The 17,814-nt window shown below is 48.2% G+C and overlaps 1 protein-coding gene across 5 annotated transcripts in view; it reads right to left on the reverse strand.

Annotated features, from left to right (window-relative positions):
- Positions 1–726: 726 nt before the first annotated feature.
- Positions 727–17,814, reverse strand: part of ARSD (arylsulfatase D) — a 31,568-nt gene continuing 14,480 nt past the window's right edge. For 2 of the 5 annotated variants that reach the window (XM_080653561.1, XM_080653560.1), the window contains 4 exons: positions 16,888–17,025; positions 13,449–13,611; positions 12,519–12,640; positions 10,042–10,639 (listed from right to left, as the gene is read on the reverse strand). In XM_080653561.1, the coding sequence (XP_080509687.1) occupies positions 10,275–10,639; positions 12,519–12,640; positions 13,449–13,611; positions 16,888–17,025 (788 nt within the window). In that variant the 3' untranslated portion in view covers positions 10,042–10,274. Of the gene's footprint in view, positions 907–10,041; positions 10,640–12,518; positions 12,641–13,448; positions 13,612–16,887; positions 17,026–17,814 lie in introns of those variants that run through there. The other 3 variants (XM_080653564.1, XM_080653563.1, XM_080653562.1) reach the window with 3 other exon arrangements.

Below are 17,814 nucleotides of genomic sequence, written 5' to 3' on the forward strand. Positions count from 1 at the left end.
TATCCATCCTTCAACTACGTTCCTGTGTTCATCATTCAACTACATGCCTATGTTCATCGTTCAACTACGTGCCTGTGTTCATCGTTTAACTACGTGCCTGTCTTCATCATTCAACTACATGCCTGTCTTCATCATTCAACTACGTGCCTGTCTTCATCCTTCAACTACATGCCTGTCTTCATCATTCAACTACATGCCTGTATCCATCCTTCAACTACATGCCTGTCTTCATCATTCAACTACATGCCTGTCTTCATCATTCAACTACATGCCTGTCTTCATCCTTCAACTACATGCCTGTCTTCATCCTTCAACTACATGCCTGTCTTCATCCTTCAACTACGTGCCTGTGTTCATCCTTCAACTACATGCCTGTGTTCATTGTTCAACTACATGCCTGTCTTCATCGTTCAACCACATGCCTGTCTTCATTGTTCAACTACGTGCCTGTCTTCATCCTTCAAATACATGCCTGTCTTCATCCTTCAACTACATGCCTGTCTTCATCCTTCAAATACCATGCCTGTATTCATCCTTCAACTACATGCCTGTGTTCATCCTTCAACTACATGCCTGTATCCATCCTTCAACCACATGCCTGTCTTCATCGTTCAACCACATGCCTGTCTTCATCATTCAACTACGTGCCTGTCTTCATCCTTCAACCACATGCCTGTCTTCATCATTCAACTACGTGCCTGTCTTCATCGTTCAACCACATGCCTGTGTTCATCGATCAACTACGTGCCTGTGTTCATTCAACTACGTGCCTGTCTTCATCATTATTTATGGTCGACCAACCTCAGTGCCTCACAAACAAGTAGAACGTAGACCGTGAACAACCCACCTAGAAGCCGCCTGCTGATCCACGCTTTCCCACACCTTCTCGGCTTCTTCTCGCCCCATCTGCAAAAACGAAGCAGAAAGAAACTTCTGGTCGACCCCTGACCATGGTCTTGGCCAGTGGAGCTTAGCAACGCCGCCGTGGACAGATGCGACGGTGTCTATATCCAGCATAGGGTTGCACGTTACCACGGGTTGTCTCCCGTCCCCAAGCGAATAACAGTAGGATTACACGTTCAATACCTCCGGAACCCGTAAATAGGAACATCCTTTGTCTTTTTAAAAAATATATATTTTTACTAGAGGCCCCGTGCAAAAATTTGCGCTCGGCCTGGCCTACGGGATCGGGCCGAAACTGGCTCTCCGACATCCCCTGAGGGGTCCCAGATTACGAGAGGGTACAGGCCAGGCCGAGGGACCCCACCGGTGCACGATTGGGCTGGGGAGGGATGCGGGAAGTTGGGCAGCCAGGGAGGGGCTGCAAGAGGGTTCCAGGGCATGTCCACCCCATCTCACTCAGTCCCAATTGGCCGGACCCCAGCAGCAAGCTGTCCTACCATTCTGAGCGTGTGCCCCCTGGTGGTCAGTGCACATCATAGCGAGCGGTTGAGCAGCCTTAGCATGTTATTAGCATATTACGCTTTGATTGAACGGCCGACTGGTCGACCGGACACTTAGTGTTTTAGGATTTTATTATATAGGAGGATAGCTCTAGCCTGTTTGGCTCAGTGGATAGAGTGTTGGCTTGTGGATCAAAGGGTCCCAGGTTCGATTCCAGTCAAGGGCATGTACCTTGGTTGCAGGCTTCTCCTCAGCCTGGGCCCTGGTCGGGGCACGTGCAGGAGGCAACCCATCGATGTGTTTCTCTCACATCATTGTTTCTCTCTGTCTTTCCCTCTCTCTTCTATTCTCTCTGAAAGATCAATGGGAAAATACCCTCGGGTGAGGATTAACTGAAAAATAAATAAAATATATTTGTATTGATTTCAGAACGGAAGAGAGAGATAGAAACATCAACGAGAAGAGAGAATCATGGACCAGCTGCCTCCTGCATGACCTCTACTGCGGATGGAGCCCACAACCTGGGCATATACCCTTGACCGGGATTCGAGCTGTGACCTCCTGGTTCCTAGGTTGACGCTCAACCCCTGAACCACACCACCGGCCTGAACATTCTTTCTTTCCGGACTCAGGAAACGTTCAGACATCTTGAGCATCTCGTTTCGACCTTTGGAAGCAAAGCTCAGAAACACCGCAGTGATCTGAGGTCGTTTCTGTTGTGTAAAACCCAACAGGACTCACGGGTCCTCGACAGACGCCCGATTGGCAAAACTCCGGAGATATTTGCAAGAAAGGTTCCAGCTGGCTTGGGACGGGGGTAATCTCTCCTGAACTGGTGGTCAGTGTACATCATAGTGACTGGTGAATGCGTCGATGGTCTGCCCCCGGTGGTCAGTGCACATCATAGCGATCGGTCAACACATTGTCTGCCCCCTGGTGGTCAGTGCATGTCATAGCAACTGGTCAACGCGTCGATGGTCTGCCCCTGGTGGTCAGTGCACATCATAGCGACTGGTGAATGCGTCGATGGTCTGCCCCCGGTGGTCAGTGCACATCGTAGCGATCGGTCAACACATTGTCTGCCCCCTGGTGGTCAGTGCATGTCATAGCAACTGGTCAACGCGTCGATGGTCTGCCCCTGGTGGTCAGTGCACATCATAGCGACTGGTCAACGCATTGACCGTCTGCCCCCTGGTGGTCAGTGTACATCATAGCGACTGGTCAACGCGTTGACTGTCTGCCCCTGGTGGTCAGTGTACGTCATAGCGACTGGTCAACGCGTTGACTGTCTGCCCCTGGTGGTCAGTGTACGTCATAGCGACTGGTCAACGCGTCGACTGTCTGCCCCCTGGTGGTCAGCATACATCATAGAGACTGGTCAACGCATTGACCGTCTGCCCCCTGGTGGTCAGTGCACATCATAGCGAGCGATTGAGCGGCCTTAGCCTACCATTAGCATATTACGCTTTGGTTGGTTGAACGGCCGACTGGTCGACCGGACACTTAGCACATTGGGCTTTTATTCTATAGGAGGATACATATAGCTCTAGCCTGTTTGGCTCGGTGGATGGAATGTTGTAAACCTCCTATTTTACAAGAACGAAGGGTTTATTCCGGGTGGTGTCTGGCCACGTGTCGCTCAGGCCTAGGGGATGTGCTAAGGCAACTTGGAGGCAACCCGTGACAGGCGACTGCTCTCTGCTGGGTCTCACTACCTCACTCCCAGGCAACGTTTCCGGCCGCTGGACTCTTCACGCCATTTCAACTCCGTTCTCTGGGGAGAATTCTCAGTTTACCGAGACCGGACACTGTCTTCCATGAGTAAGCCTCATCCCTAATTTTGTGAATTCATGGGGAATGCTGCAACGCTCCCTTGCCCACCACGATTATAATAAAAAAAAAACGGACGTTGCCGTGTGAAGCAGAAGCAAGTGTGGTGTGTGTTTTTGTTGTTGTTCTTTTGCGCGTTTTTTTGTGGTTGTTAACCCTCCCGCGAGGATATTTTTCCATTGATTTTTAGAGAGAGAGTGGAAGAGACAGGGAAAGACAGAGAGAAACGTCGATGTGAGAGAGACACATCGATGGGTTGCCTCCTGCATACGCCCAGACCAGGGCCTGGGCTGGGGAGGAGCCTGCAACCGAGGTACATGCCCTTTAACAGGAATCGAACCCGGGGCCCTTTGGTCTGCAGGCCGACGCTCTATCCACTGAGCCAAATCAGTTAGGGCAGAAATGTGATTTATTTTAATTTTTTTGTTTTTTTTTTTCTTTTTGAAATGTGATTTTTATTACATTTTATTAAATTGTTTATCATGCATACGCTATTGAAAAGCAGGTTAATTCGATGCAGGTGTGCAAGAAGGTCAGAGGGCGATGTCAAAATTCAGTGAATGTGTTTGCACACATTTTTCAAAAATATATTTTTTATTTATTTCAGAGAGGAAGGGAGAGAGAGAAACATCCACGATGGGAGAGAATCATGGATCGGCTGCCTCCTGCATGCCCCCTTACTGGCCATGTGTCCTGACCAGGGATCAAACCGTGACCTCCGGGGTCATGCGTTGACACTTCAACCACTGAGCAACATCGGCCGGGCTTGCCCACATTTCAATCTCCCGAAGCGGATTAGCTTGGCTAAGGGAGTCTGGGGGACTTGATGGAGTTCGTTGTGGTATCAGCGCGTGCAAGATGTGAATTATAAAGGGGTGCTTTCTCTGTACGTCTGGGTGCTCAGTGACCTGATGTATTGGGTGCTGTCCCACCTATGAAATACTCCAGGGTGTCAATGAACATAGCCATAGAGACATGGCCTTAAAAGAGTTGGGTGGGGTGGGGATGAGCCATCAGAATAAAGCCATCCATTGGTCACAGGGAAAGAACAGAGGTGTGAGGTGCTACGGTGTTGGGCGTGAGACAAAGAAACCAGAACCGGGAAGAGACGCTCGCCAGGAAAACGTCGTCCAGATTAGGGAGGTTCGAGTCTGGCTCGGCTATTTGGAGAGGAGGGTTCGTGTGCATGGGCACCGGTTCCCTGGCCTGCGGGATACGTTCGACACGGGTGTCTGTTGTGCATGCTAGTGCTGTTGGATGGATGCTAACTGATTCGATTAAATGTTTGCAGAAGCAGTGTGGGCCCCCTCCCGGTGTGTGTTGGCATGCGTGTGTTCTAAACCATCGGCATCAGCGTTTGTATTTCACAGAGCGAAGAAAGGCGGCTGCCTGCCTGGGTCCGTAGGAGGTTTAAATGACCAAATGGGGCTTTGCAAGATTGTTGGTAACGGAAAAGTGCATAGATCTAGGGAAGCCGGTCTTTTTCTAGCGTTGGATTCATACAGCCACCGATCCATCCATCATCCATCCAACCATCCATCATCATTTATCCAACTATCCATCCATCATCCATCCATCCATCCATCCATCCATCATCCATCATTCCACTGATCCATCCATCCATCATCCGTCATTCCACCGATCCATCCATCATCCATCCAACCATCCATCCATCCATCATCATTTATCCAACTATCCATCCATCCATCCATCTATCCATCTATCCATCCATTATCCGTCATTCCACTGATCCATCCATCCATCATCCGTCATTCCACCGATCCATCCATCATCCATCCAACCATCCATCATCATTTATCCAACTATCCATACATCATCCATCCATCCATCCATCCATCCATCCATCCAACCATCCATCATCATTTAGCCAACTAACCATCCATCATCCATCCAACCATCAATCACCATTTAGCCAACTATCAATCCATCCTTCTATCCATCCATCCATTCATCATCCATCATTCCACTGATCCATCCATCCATCATTCATCCACCCATCCATCATCATTTATCTATCCATCCATACAACCATCCATCCATACATCCATTACCCATCCATCCATCATCCACCCATTATTTATCCATCCATCCATCCATCCATCCATCCATCCATCATCATTTATCCAGCATTCCATCCATCCATCCATCATCCATCCATTACCCATTCATCCATCGTCCATCCATCATTTATCCATCCACCCATCCATCATCATTATCCATCCATTCATATAACCATCCATCATCCATCCAACCATCATCATCATTTATCCAACTATCTATCCATCCATTTATCCATCCATCCATCCATCCATCCATCCATCCATCCATCCATCTATCATCCATCCATCCATCCATTCATCCATCCATCATCCATCCATTTATCCACCCATCCATCCATCTATCCATTACCCATTCATCCATCCATCATCTATCATCCATTACCCATCCATCCAACAATCATCCATCCATCCATTCATCCTTCCATCAATCCATCATCATTTATCCAACTATCCATCCACCCATCCACCAACCCACTCATGCATCCATCCATCCGTTTATCCATCCATCCATCCATCCATCCATCCACCCATCCATCCATCCACCCATCCATCCATCTATTACCCAATCCTTCCTATATCATCCATCCATCCATCTATCCATCATCATTTATCCAACTATCCATCCATCCATCACCATCTCACTCATCTATCTCTCCATCCATTCATCCATCCATCCATCCATCCATCCATCCATCCATCCACTCATCCATCAATTCACCCATCCAATGATACATCCACCAACCCACTCATCCATCCATCCATCCATCCATCCATCCATCCATCCATCCATGCATCCATCCATCCATCCATCTATCCACGCACCCACCAATCTACTCACCCACCCATCTATCCATTCATCCCTCTATCCACTGATCCATCCATCCATCCACCAACCCACTCACCCACCCATATATCCATCCATGCATTCATCCATGCATCCCGTGTTCATTGAGTTCTGTCTATGACAGGCACTGTGACCTGCTCTAAAACGGTCCACGAGAAGTCCAAGACCACATTGCTGACTTATGAACATCATCCATAGAAGACATACAACCCTGTTCTGAATATCACCAGTCCCAAAATCTCTACTGCATAACATCAGGATCACAGAACCAGACAAGTTCAGTCCCCGAGAGACGTGATTTGACCTATACTACCACTAACATTTTGGTACATAGAAAGGATTTTAAAAAACCATTTTAATGCTCTAAAAATTTCTTTCTTTGGGGAAGAAAATCATTTCCAGGGGCATCGCCTTGGCCAGGTGGATTAAGATGTGTGATGTGTAGCTTTAAACCAGGGGTGGGGAATGTCCGGCCCGAGGGCCGTATAAACCCTGTGAATTCACTTGATCTGGCCCTTCCAAGGCATTAGGGGTCCGTTAATGAAATATCCGACCAAATATAGCAGGCTAATTTTTTTTTAAGTCGATAATTTTGTACGGCCTGAGAATGATGTGCTAAATATCCAAATGGCCCTTGGCAGAAAAAAGGTCCCCCACGCCTGATTTAGAGAAACAAAGTATAGAATCATGGATCGGCTCCCTCCTGCATGCCCCCTACTGGGGATGGAGCCTGCAACCCCGGGCGTGTGCCCTGATGGGGAACCGAAACGTGACCTCCTGGTTCATAGGTCAACGTTCAACCACTGAGTAAATCTGGCCTAGCACACCTTTTCCTACGTCTGCTATACCCCTCATTTCTGTAATTCGTTAATTCAGGATAGTAATATCTCCTGGGAAAACATTTCCCAGACTGTACCCCCCTGTCTAATTATGTAATCACTAGAGGCCCGGTGCACAAATTCGTGCACCAGTGGGGTCCCTCCACCTGGTCTGCATGATCAGGCCGAAACCGGCTCTCCGACATCCCCTGAGGGGTCACGATTGTGCAGGCCAGGCCGAGGGACCCCACTGGGGCACGTTTGGGGCTGGGGAGGGACGCGGGATGTTGGCCAGCCGGGGAGGGACCATGGGAGGGCTCCAGGGCATGTCCGGTCCATCTCGCTCAATCCCGATTGGCCAGACCCCAGCAGCAAGCTAACCTACCAGTCAGAGCATCTTCCCCCTGGTGGTCAGTGCACGTCATAGCAAGTGGTTGAGCAGCCTTAGCATATCATTAGCATACTAGGGGCCCGGTGCACGAAGATTCGTGCACGGGAAGTCGGGGGGGTCCCGCAGCCCGACCTGCACCCTCTTCAATCTGGGAGCCCTCAGGAGAGCCCTCTCCAATCCGGGAGTTTCTGTCTGTCTTTGCAATCATAGGAGCGAATTGTCTGAGACCCCAACCCAGTTTGGTTCGGTGCTCACAGAATCATAGAGGCATTTCTTTTTTTCCCTTTGCTTCATTGGTGGAGATTTCCTAGAAGTTTTAGGATATCTTCCCTTTAATTTTTCCTCGACCCTCTGACTTTACTTAGGTCTCTCACCTTTGCTTTCCCTCCATCCCCCACCACAACAGTCACTTGCTCCAGGCTCACTTTGCTCTAGTGCAGTGGTCAGCAAACCGCGGCTCGCGAGCCACCTGCGGCTCTTTGGCCCCTTGAGTGTGGCTCTTCCACAAAATACCATGGCCTGGGCGAGTCTAGTTTGAAGAAGTGGCGTTAGAAGAAGTTTAACTTTTAAAAATGTGGCTCTCCAAAGGAATGTCAATCGTTGTCCTGTTGATATTTGGCTCTGTGGACGAATGAGTTTGTGGACCACTGGGCTAGTGTCTAGGCCAGCCTTGGGCAAACTACGGCCCGCGGGCCGGATCCGGCTGTTCTATCCGGTTCTCTTGCTCTCCCCTCCGCTCCTTTACTTTGAATTTTTATTCGTTCACACAAACACTCCATCCATGCTTTTGTTCCGGCCCTCTGGTCCAGTTTAAGAACCCATTGTGGCCCTCGTGTCAAAAAGTTTGCCCACCCCTGGTCTAGGAGATCCGTCTGCCACCAGAACTATGATTCCCAGAATTCCTGGTGCTCCCCACGCTCTGGGCTTCTGCTTCTGGTCTTGGGGTTGCCACCAGAACTACAATTCCCAGAATTCCTGGTGCTCCCCATCCTCTGGGTTTTCGCTTCCTGCTCTGCCAAGTTCTCCAAGCCACCAGCTCTCCCTCTCGGCTCTCTGTCTGGCGTCTTGGGGAGCCAGGTTCCCCAAGCCGCTCCACTCTCCGCCGGCTCTCTCACTCCGCTCTCCGCCCGGCGCCTGTGTATGCAAATCAACCCGCCATCTTTGCCAGGTTAATTTGCATACTCACTCCTGATTGGCTGGTGAGCGTGGCGGAGGGACAGTCAATTTACATGTTTCTCTTTTATTATATAGGACTAGAGGCCCGGTGCATGAATTTTGTGCATGGGGGTGTGTGTCCCTCAGCCCAACCTGCACCCTTTCCAATCTGGAGCCCCTCGAGGGATGTCCGACTGCCCGTTTGGCTTCCTCCATCGCCGGGGGCAACCCTAGCCTCCTGCTCTTTCCAGCTCGGTGGCTGCCGCCATTTCTGTTTGGGTTTATGTATCTTCTATCATTGAAACTTTGTAGCCTTGAGTGGAGGCCTAGGCCGGCAAGGGCAGGCGGAAAGCTTGGCTTCCTCCATCGCCAGGGAAACCCAAGCCTCCCTCCTGCTCTCTGTGGCCGTAGCCATCTTGGTTGGGTTTATTTGCATACTCGCTCCTGATTGGCTGGTGAGTGTGGCTGGTGGGTGTAGCGGAGTGATGGTTAATTTGCATGTTACTCTTTTATTAGATAGGATTATGCTTTGATTGGTTGAATGGCTGCCCAGTCGACTGCACACTTAGCATATTAGGCTCTTATTATATAGGATAACACTTCCCTTTTTTCACCCTCCAACTGCACATGGCTTCCAGCTAGCTGTATCCAGCACGCTTTTAAATGCCACCCTGAATTCTATGTCATTTGCTATTTCTTTTCTCTTTTTTTCTTTTCTTTTTTCTTTTCTTTTTTCTTTTCTTTTTTCTTTTCTTTTTTCTTTTCTTTTCTTTTCTTTTCTTTTCTTTTCTTTTCTTTTCTTTTCTTTTCTTTTCTTTTCTTTTCTTTTCTTTCCTTTCCTTTCCTTTCCTTTCCTTTCCTTTCCTTTCCTTTTCTTTTCTTTTCTTTTCTTTTCTTTTCTCTTCTTTTCTTTTCTTTTCTTTTGTCTTCCTTTCTAAAAACACTAGAGGCCGGGTGCACAAAATTCGAGCACGAGAGGGTGTCCCTCAGCCCGGCCTGCACCCTCTCACAATCCGGAACCCCTCAGGGGATGTCCGACTGCCGGTTTAGGCCCAATCCCACAGGGCCTTTCCCAATCCGGGACTGCTGGCTCCTAACCACTGGCCTGCCTGCCTGCCTGATCGCCCCCAACCGCTAGCATGCCTGCCTCCCTGATCACCCCTAGCCACCTCTGCCTCAGCCCCCGCCACCACGGCTTCATCTGGAAGGACGTCCAGAATGACATCCGGAAAGTCGTTTGGCTGTCCAGTCTAATTAGCATATTATATTTTTTTTATTATTATTATTTTTAAATATGTTTTATTGATTTTTTACAGAGAGGAAGAGAGAGGGAGAGAGAGTTAGAAACATCGATGAGAGAGATGTGGGGAGATGGATGAGAGAGACACATCGATCCGCTGCCTCCTGCACGCCCCCTTCTGGGGATGTGCCCGCAACCAAGGTCCATGCCCTTGACCGCAATCGAACCCGGGACCCTTCAGTCCGCAGGCCGACGCTCTATCTGCTGAGCCACACCAGCCAGGGCAAAACTATTTTTATTGATCTCAGAAAGAGGAAGGGAGAGGGAGAGAGAGAGAAACATCCATGATGAGAGAGAATCATGGATCGGCCACCTCCTGCACGCCCCCTACTGGGGATCCAGCCCACAACCCGGGCGTGTGCCCTTGACTGGGAATCGAACCATGACCTCCTGGTTCCTAGGTCAATGCTCTAACCACTAAGCCATGCCGGCCGGGGGTGGGGGGGCGCGGTCACCCCTCGCTGGGGCCTCCATCCTCGCTGCAGGAGCAGAAAGGGAAGGTCCCACAACAGGGCTGTAGCCACGGCTTCCAGACGATGTGGCTCAGGGTGAGTTGTGAGGGCACGGGGGTCCGGGTCGCTCTGTGCTCCGCCACGGCCTCGCCCACTCGGGCGACCACGGCGTGGAACAGCGGCTCCGAGTCGGGGCCCAGTGGCCGAGCCTCCGAGGGGTCCCTGGAGAGGTCAAACAGCAGAGGAGGGCTGTGCTGGGTGACGCCGTCCCCCGAACAGGGGCACACGCCTTGGCCATGGCAGGCACCCGCGCCCTGGGGGTGGAACCTGGGCGTCACGTAGTGGACCTTCCAGAGACGGCCACCTGCAGGCAGACGGGAGGCAGAGGGTGAGGGTAGCTGGAACCTGCTGGACGGGAATCTCCTGGGCCAGCACTGGGGAACCGTCACCAGCATCCATCTTATATGATAAAAGGCTAATGGGCAAACCGACCAAATGGTGGAATGACCAGTCGCTATGATGCGCACTGACCGCCAGGGGGGGCAGACGCTCAACGCAGGAGTTGCCCCCTGGGGGTCAGTGTGCTCTCACGGAGGTGCGGGGGGAGCCACTCAGCAGCCAGAAGCCGGGATCATGGCTGGCGAGCGCAGTGGCGGTGGTGGGAGCGGGCCCAAGCCCTCAGTCGGACATCCCCCGAGGGCTCCCGGACTGCGAGAGGGCGCAGGCCTGGCTGAGGTGAGGGACCCCCCCCTCCACCGCCCCAAGGACAGGAATTTCATGCACTGGGCCTCTAGTGGGATATAAAGAAAAATGGCCCGGATGGCGTGGCTCAGGGGTTGAGCATTGACCTAGGAACCAAGAGGTCACGGTTCGATTCCCGGTCAAGGTCACATGCCCCGGTTGCGGGCTCGATCCCCAGTAGGGGGCGTGCAGGAAGCAGCCGATCTATGATTCTCTCTCATCATGAGTGTTTCTCTCTTGCTGCCTCTCCCTCCCTCTCTGAAATCGATAAAAATATATTTTAAAAATAAAAATAATAAAATAAAAAAGAGCCCTGCTGGTGTGGTTTAATGGCGGAGCATTGACATAGGAACCATTTATCAATCTAATTTATCAATTTTCTGTATATTGAGGTGTCATCTGTGACTATATAATTTACTAGCAACTAGTTCTACCTATTATCTATCTATCATCTATCTATCCATCTATTATCTATCTATCTATCTATCTATCTATCTATCTATCTATCTATCTATCATCTTTCTATCATCACCTAACTATCAGCTTTGTATCATCTATCATTTTTTGTCTACCTTTTATCATTTTTCATCTATTATCTATTTATGTATTTGTATTTATCCATCAGGTTTTTATCGTTGATCTAGCATTTTTTATCTCTCTATGTTTTTCCATCATCTATCTATCTACCTACCATGTATCTACCTGTCTAATCACCACTTATGTATACAATGTGTCATCTTACTAAGTAGATAGCTATCATTTTTCAATCTATATAATTTTCTATCATCTAGTCACCATCTATCATCTATTTATCTATCTATCTATCTATCTATCTACCCATTTTATCCATCCATCGTCCATCCATCCATCCATTCATCCATCTATGCATCATCTAGTAACCATGTCATATCTATCTATCTATCTATCTATCTATCTATCTATCTGTCATCTATCTGTCATCTATCTGATATCTATCTATCTATCTATCTATCTATCTACCTACCTACCTATGCATCCATCCATCTATCTATATATCATCTAGCCACCATCTTTCAATGATCATCTATCTATCTATTTATCCATCCATCCATCCATCCATCCATCCATCCATCCATCCATTCATCCAGCATCAACTAGTCACCATCTCTCAACTATCTATCATCTATCCATGTAATTATCTATCTATCTATCTATCTATCTATCTATCTATCTATCTATCCATCCATCCATTCATCCATCTATCTACCCATCTATCTATGTATCATCTAGTCACCATCTCTCATCTTTGTATCTATCTATCTATCTATCTATCTATCTATCTATCTATCTATCATCTATCTATCTAACTATCATCTATCTATCTATCTATCATCTATCTATCCACCACACCCATCCACCCATCTATCTATGCATCCACCCACTCACCTGCCCTCTTGGTTCCTTTTCTCCAGAGAACCCCGACAGGCACCAGCCCCCACCGTGTCGGGAAGGCGTGTACTCACTGTCCCTGTCATGCCAGCGTGCCGCGTGGAGGTATTTCCCACAATAATGAAACAGGAACTCGTGTGCTGAGTGCTCAGCAGCTCCTTGCAGCAGGGGCACCAGGCTACGGCCATCAATCACCCTGATCAGGGACGAGACAAAGGAAGGAATCAGACCAAGGCCACCTGGGCTGTGTCTTGCATCTGGGAATAAACCCCCAAAGCTGCAGGGGACCCCCTCCCTCCCACCCCATAGCTGACAGTCAGGGGAGCAGAGATAAGCTGCCTCTAAGATGGATGGATGGATGGATGGATGGATGGACGGATGGACAGAAGGATAGATAATTAGATAGATAGATGATAGATAGATGACAGATAGGTAGATGGATAGACAGAGAGATGATAGATAGAAAAATGGATGTAGATAGATGATAGATTGATGACAGACAGACAGATAGATGGATAGATGGATGGATGGATGGATGATAGATAGACAGATAGGTGATAGATGAATGGATGATAGAGATAGAGGGATGATAGATAGATGGATAGATGGATGGATGGATAGATGATAGATAGATAGACAGACAGATAGGTGATAGATGGATGGATGGATGGATGATAGATAGACAGATAGATGATAGATAGATGGATGATAGAGATAGATAGATGATAGATAGATGGATAGATGGATGGATGGATGATAGATAGATAGACAGACAGATAGGTGATAGATGGATGGATGATAGAGATAGATAGATGATAGATAGATGGATAGATGGATGGATGGATGATAGACAGATAGGTAGGTGATAGATGGATGGATGATAGAGATAGATAGATTATAGATAGATGGATAGATGGATGAGAGATGAGAGATGAGAGATGGATGAGAGATGGTGACTAGATGATGCAGGAATGAGCGGCCAGGGGCCCAAATCCCACGGGCACCTGTCTTGGGGCATCTCTCCGCCCCCCAGCTGGACCACGGTGGGGAACACGTCCATCAGGCTGGTCGGCTCGTGGATCTTCCGGCCGGCAGGCACCACCCCGGGCCACCGGAATATCCCGGGGACACGGATCCCGCCTTCCCAGCCCCCCATGCCTTTCCCACCTGCAAGGAAATGACATGGTTAGGACTCTCAGGTCTAGACGCACACCTGGGCGCACCTGTGGGCACACAGACACCCACCCGCCCAGGGACACACCTGGGGAGCCTGTGTCTCCCCAAATTTGGCCACAGCGATGGTTCCAAAAACTTGTGATGTCCCCCACCAGCAGGTGGGAGTGAACATCCCCTCCCTCTGAAATTCGGGGAGGGGGGCGTCTTTGTGATCCTCTCCAGACATAGGACATGCCTGGCCAGTGTGGCTCAGTGGTGGAGCTGTGGACCCGTGAGCCAGGAGGTCGCCGGTTCGATTCCAGGCCAGAGAACATGGCTCGATTTCAGCCTTGATCACCAGTAGGGGGCGTGCAGGAGGCAACTGATCCATGTGTCTCTCTCTCACATCAATGCTTCTCTCTCTCTCTCTCTCTCTCTCTCTCTCTCCAAAAAATCAATGAAAACATCTTTTCGCCCAAATGGAGTGGCCCATGGATTGAGCGTTGAACCAGGAGGTTACAGTTTGATTCCCGGTCAAGGGCACATGCCTGGGTTGCAGGCTCCATCCCCAGTAGGGGGCGTGTAGGAGGCAGCCGGTCCATGATTCTCTCTCCTCATGGATGTTTCTGTCTCTCTCCATCTCTCCCTCTCCCTTCCTCTCTGAAATCATTTTAAAAATATCTTTTTAACCGACTCCTTTCTTCTCTCTCTCAAAATGAGTTTTAAAAAACAACCACTGAGCCACACCAGCCAGGCCCCTTAATCTTTCTTTCTTTCTTTCTTTCTTTCTTTCTTTCTTTCTTTCTTTCTTTCTTTCTTTCATCCACATGTGAGGACATTTTTTCCCACTGAATTTTAAAAATATATATATGTACTTTTATGGATTTCAGAGAGGAAGGGAAGAGGGAGAGAGAGATAGAAACATCCATGAGGAGAGAGAATCATGGACCGGCTGCCTCCTGCACGCCCCCTACTGGGGATGGAGCCTGCAACCCGGGCATGTGCCCTTGACCAGAATCGAACCCGGGACACTTCAGTCCAAACCAGCTAGAGCTCCATTGAATTTTTTTTTAAAAATATATTTTATTGATTTTTTACAGAGAGGAAGGAAGAAGGATAGATAGTCAGAAACATCGATGAGAGAGAAACATCGATCAGCTGCCTCCTGCACACCTCCTACCGGGGATGTGCCCGCAACCAAGGTACATGCCCTTGACCGGAATCAAACCCGGGACCTTTCAGTCTGCAGGCTGACGCTCTATCCATTGAGCCAAACCGGTTTTGGCCCATTGAATTTTTTTGTTAAGAGAGAGTAAAAGATAGATAAATACCCCATGATCTCACTCATTTGTGGGATATAATGAGCAACATAAATGGATGAGCTAAAATAGAACCAGAGGGGGAAAATATTTTGGGATATAATAGAAGAAATCCTGTGATTTGCAGATTTTTAATATTTCCTCCAACTTTTGTGATATTATACGATGTTAGTACAGTTGGGGGGTATTATTATATTTAAAATCTCTTTTCCCTTGAAATGTTTATGTTTATTGCCTGTAATATTATGATATTTAAAATAGTTTTTCTTGAATAATGGGTGTTTATTGCATGGAACATTAATACATTTAAAGTCATTTTTCTTGAGACAGTCAAGTTTATTGCATGTAACATTATATTTAAGAATGTTTTTCTTGAAATATTAATGTTTTTTCCATGTAACATTATTATATTTAAAATCTTTTTTCTTGAAATATTAATGTTTATTCCATGTAACATTATTATATTTACAACATTTTTTCCTTGAAATATTAATGTTACCCTAGCCCAGTGGTCGGCAAACTCATCAGTCAACAGAGCCAAATATCAACAGGACAACGATGGAAATTTCTTTGGAGAGCCACATTTTTTAAACGTAAACTTCTTCTAACGCCACTTCTTCAACATAGACTCGCCCAGGCCGTGGTATTTTGTGGAAGAGCCACACTCCAGGGGCCAAAGAGCCGCAGGTGGCTTGTGAGCCGCAGTTTGCCAACCACGGTCCTAGCCGGTTTGACTAAGTGGATAGAGCCTCGGCCTGCGGACTGAAAGGTCCCGGGTTCGATTCCCAGTCAAGGGCACATACCCAGGTTGCGTGCTCGATCCCCAATCCGTAGGGGGTGTGCAGGAGGCAGCTGATCCATGATTCTCCCTCATCATGGATGTTTCTCTCTCTCTCTCTCCATATCCCTTCCTCTATATCAATAAAAATATATTAAGGACAAAGGAAATATTAATGTTTATTGCATGTAAATTATATTTAAAATAGTTTTTCTTGAAATATTAATGTTTATTACAGACTAGAGGCCCGATGCACGGAGATTCGTGAAAGAATGGGCCTTCCTTTCCCCGGCTGCCGGCACCGCCTTCACTCCGGCCTGAACCGCTTTTCTGCCTTCCCACGCTGCCCAGAGGCCCGGAGTGGTCGCTCGGTGCCTGCATATGCAAATGAACCCGCCATCTTTGTTGGGTTAATTTGCATACTCACTCCTGATTGGCTGGTGGTCATCGCAAAGGTACGGTCGATTTGCATCTTACTCTTTTATTAGTGTATTAAATGTAGATTACTGTATTTAAAATAGTTTTCTTTGAAATATTAATGTGTATTGCATATAACATGACTGTATTTAAAATAGCTTTGCTTGCAATATTAATGTGTATTGCACGTAACATTATTAAAAAAAGGAATATGAAAAAAGAGAGAGTGGAAGAGAGGGAGGGAGGGGAAAAAAGAGAGAGAGAGGAACATCCATGTGAGAGAGACACATCGCTTGCTTGCCTCCCACACACGTCCCGACAGGGGATAGAACTCACAGCCCAGGCACGTGCTCGTGACCGGAATCGAACCCGGGACCCTTCGGTCTGCAGGCTGACGCTCTATCCACTGAGCCACCCAGTCAGGGCTGAGCCTAATTTTCTTTTTATTTTTTTTAAATATATTTTATTGATTTTTTACAGAGAGGAAGGGAGAGGGAGAGAGAGTTAGAAACATCGATGAGAGAGAAACATCTATCAGCTGCCTCCTGCACACCCCCCACTGGGGATGTGCCCGCAACCAAGGTCCATGCCCTTGACCGGAATCGAACCCGGGACCCTTCCGTCCGCAGGCCGACGCTCTATCCACTGAGCCACCCAGTCAGGGCTGAGCCTAATTTTTTTTATTTTTTATTTTCCCTTCATCTCCCACCTTCACTGGTGGGACTCCCCGGGCGGATCTGTTCTCGAACCCTCAACCGCGTCCACGGGTCTCACCTCTGTATATCCCGTTCCATCCGCCCAGCTGACCCATTTCCTCGTCTCTGGCCTCCAGGTGGCCCCCGTGGTCAGAGGTGAAGTAGGTGAACGTCCTGTTCCTCAGCCCATTCTCCTCCACGGCTCTGAGGATTCTGCCTTCACGAAGAAACGAAAAATATCAGGACAAAGTCAATAAAGACAGCATTGATGTGGGGCCCGGCCAGTGTGGCTCAGTGGATAGAGCGTCGGCCTGAGGACTGAAAGTTCCATCTTTCTCTATCCCTCTCCCTTCTTCTCTGTGAAATCAATACAAATATATATTTTTTTAAAAAAAAAAAGAAAGAGCCTTAGCTGGTGTGGCTCAGTGGATAGAACGTCGGCCTGCGGACTGAAGGGTCCCGGGTTCGATTCCGGTCAAGGGCATGGACCTTGGTGGCGGGCACATCCCCAGTGGGAGGTGTGCAGGAGGCAGCGGATGGATGTTTCTCTCTCATCGATGTTTCTGACTCTCTCTCCCTCTCCCTTCCTCTCTGTAAAAAAACTCAATAAAATATATTAAAAATAAATAGATAAATAAATAAATAAAAACAAAAAAACAAATGAACGCTGTTGCTTCTCACCTTAAAAGACTTTTGTTTTTAATCGATCCATGTGATGTATGCCAAGGATTTTCATGTATACAATTTTTTTAATCTATTTTATTGTTATTTTACAGAGAAGAAGGGAGAGGGATAGAGAGTTAGAAACATCAATGAGAGAGAAACACCGATCCGCTGCCTCCTGCACGCCCCCCACTGGGGATGTGCCTGCAACCAAGGTCCATGCCCTTGACCGGAATCGAACCCGGGACCCTTCCGTCCGCAGGCCGACACTCTATCCACTGAGCCGAACCCGTTTCGGCTCTACAATTTTTAAAAAATATTTTTATTGATTACAGAGAGGAAG

The sequence above is a fragment of the Plecotus auritus genome (assembly GCF_963455305.1).
Source record: "Plecotus auritus genome assembly, chromosome: X".
Classification (NCBI taxonomy): Eukaryota; Metazoa; Chordata; class Mammalia; order Chiroptera; family Vespertilionidae; genus Plecotus; species Plecotus auritus.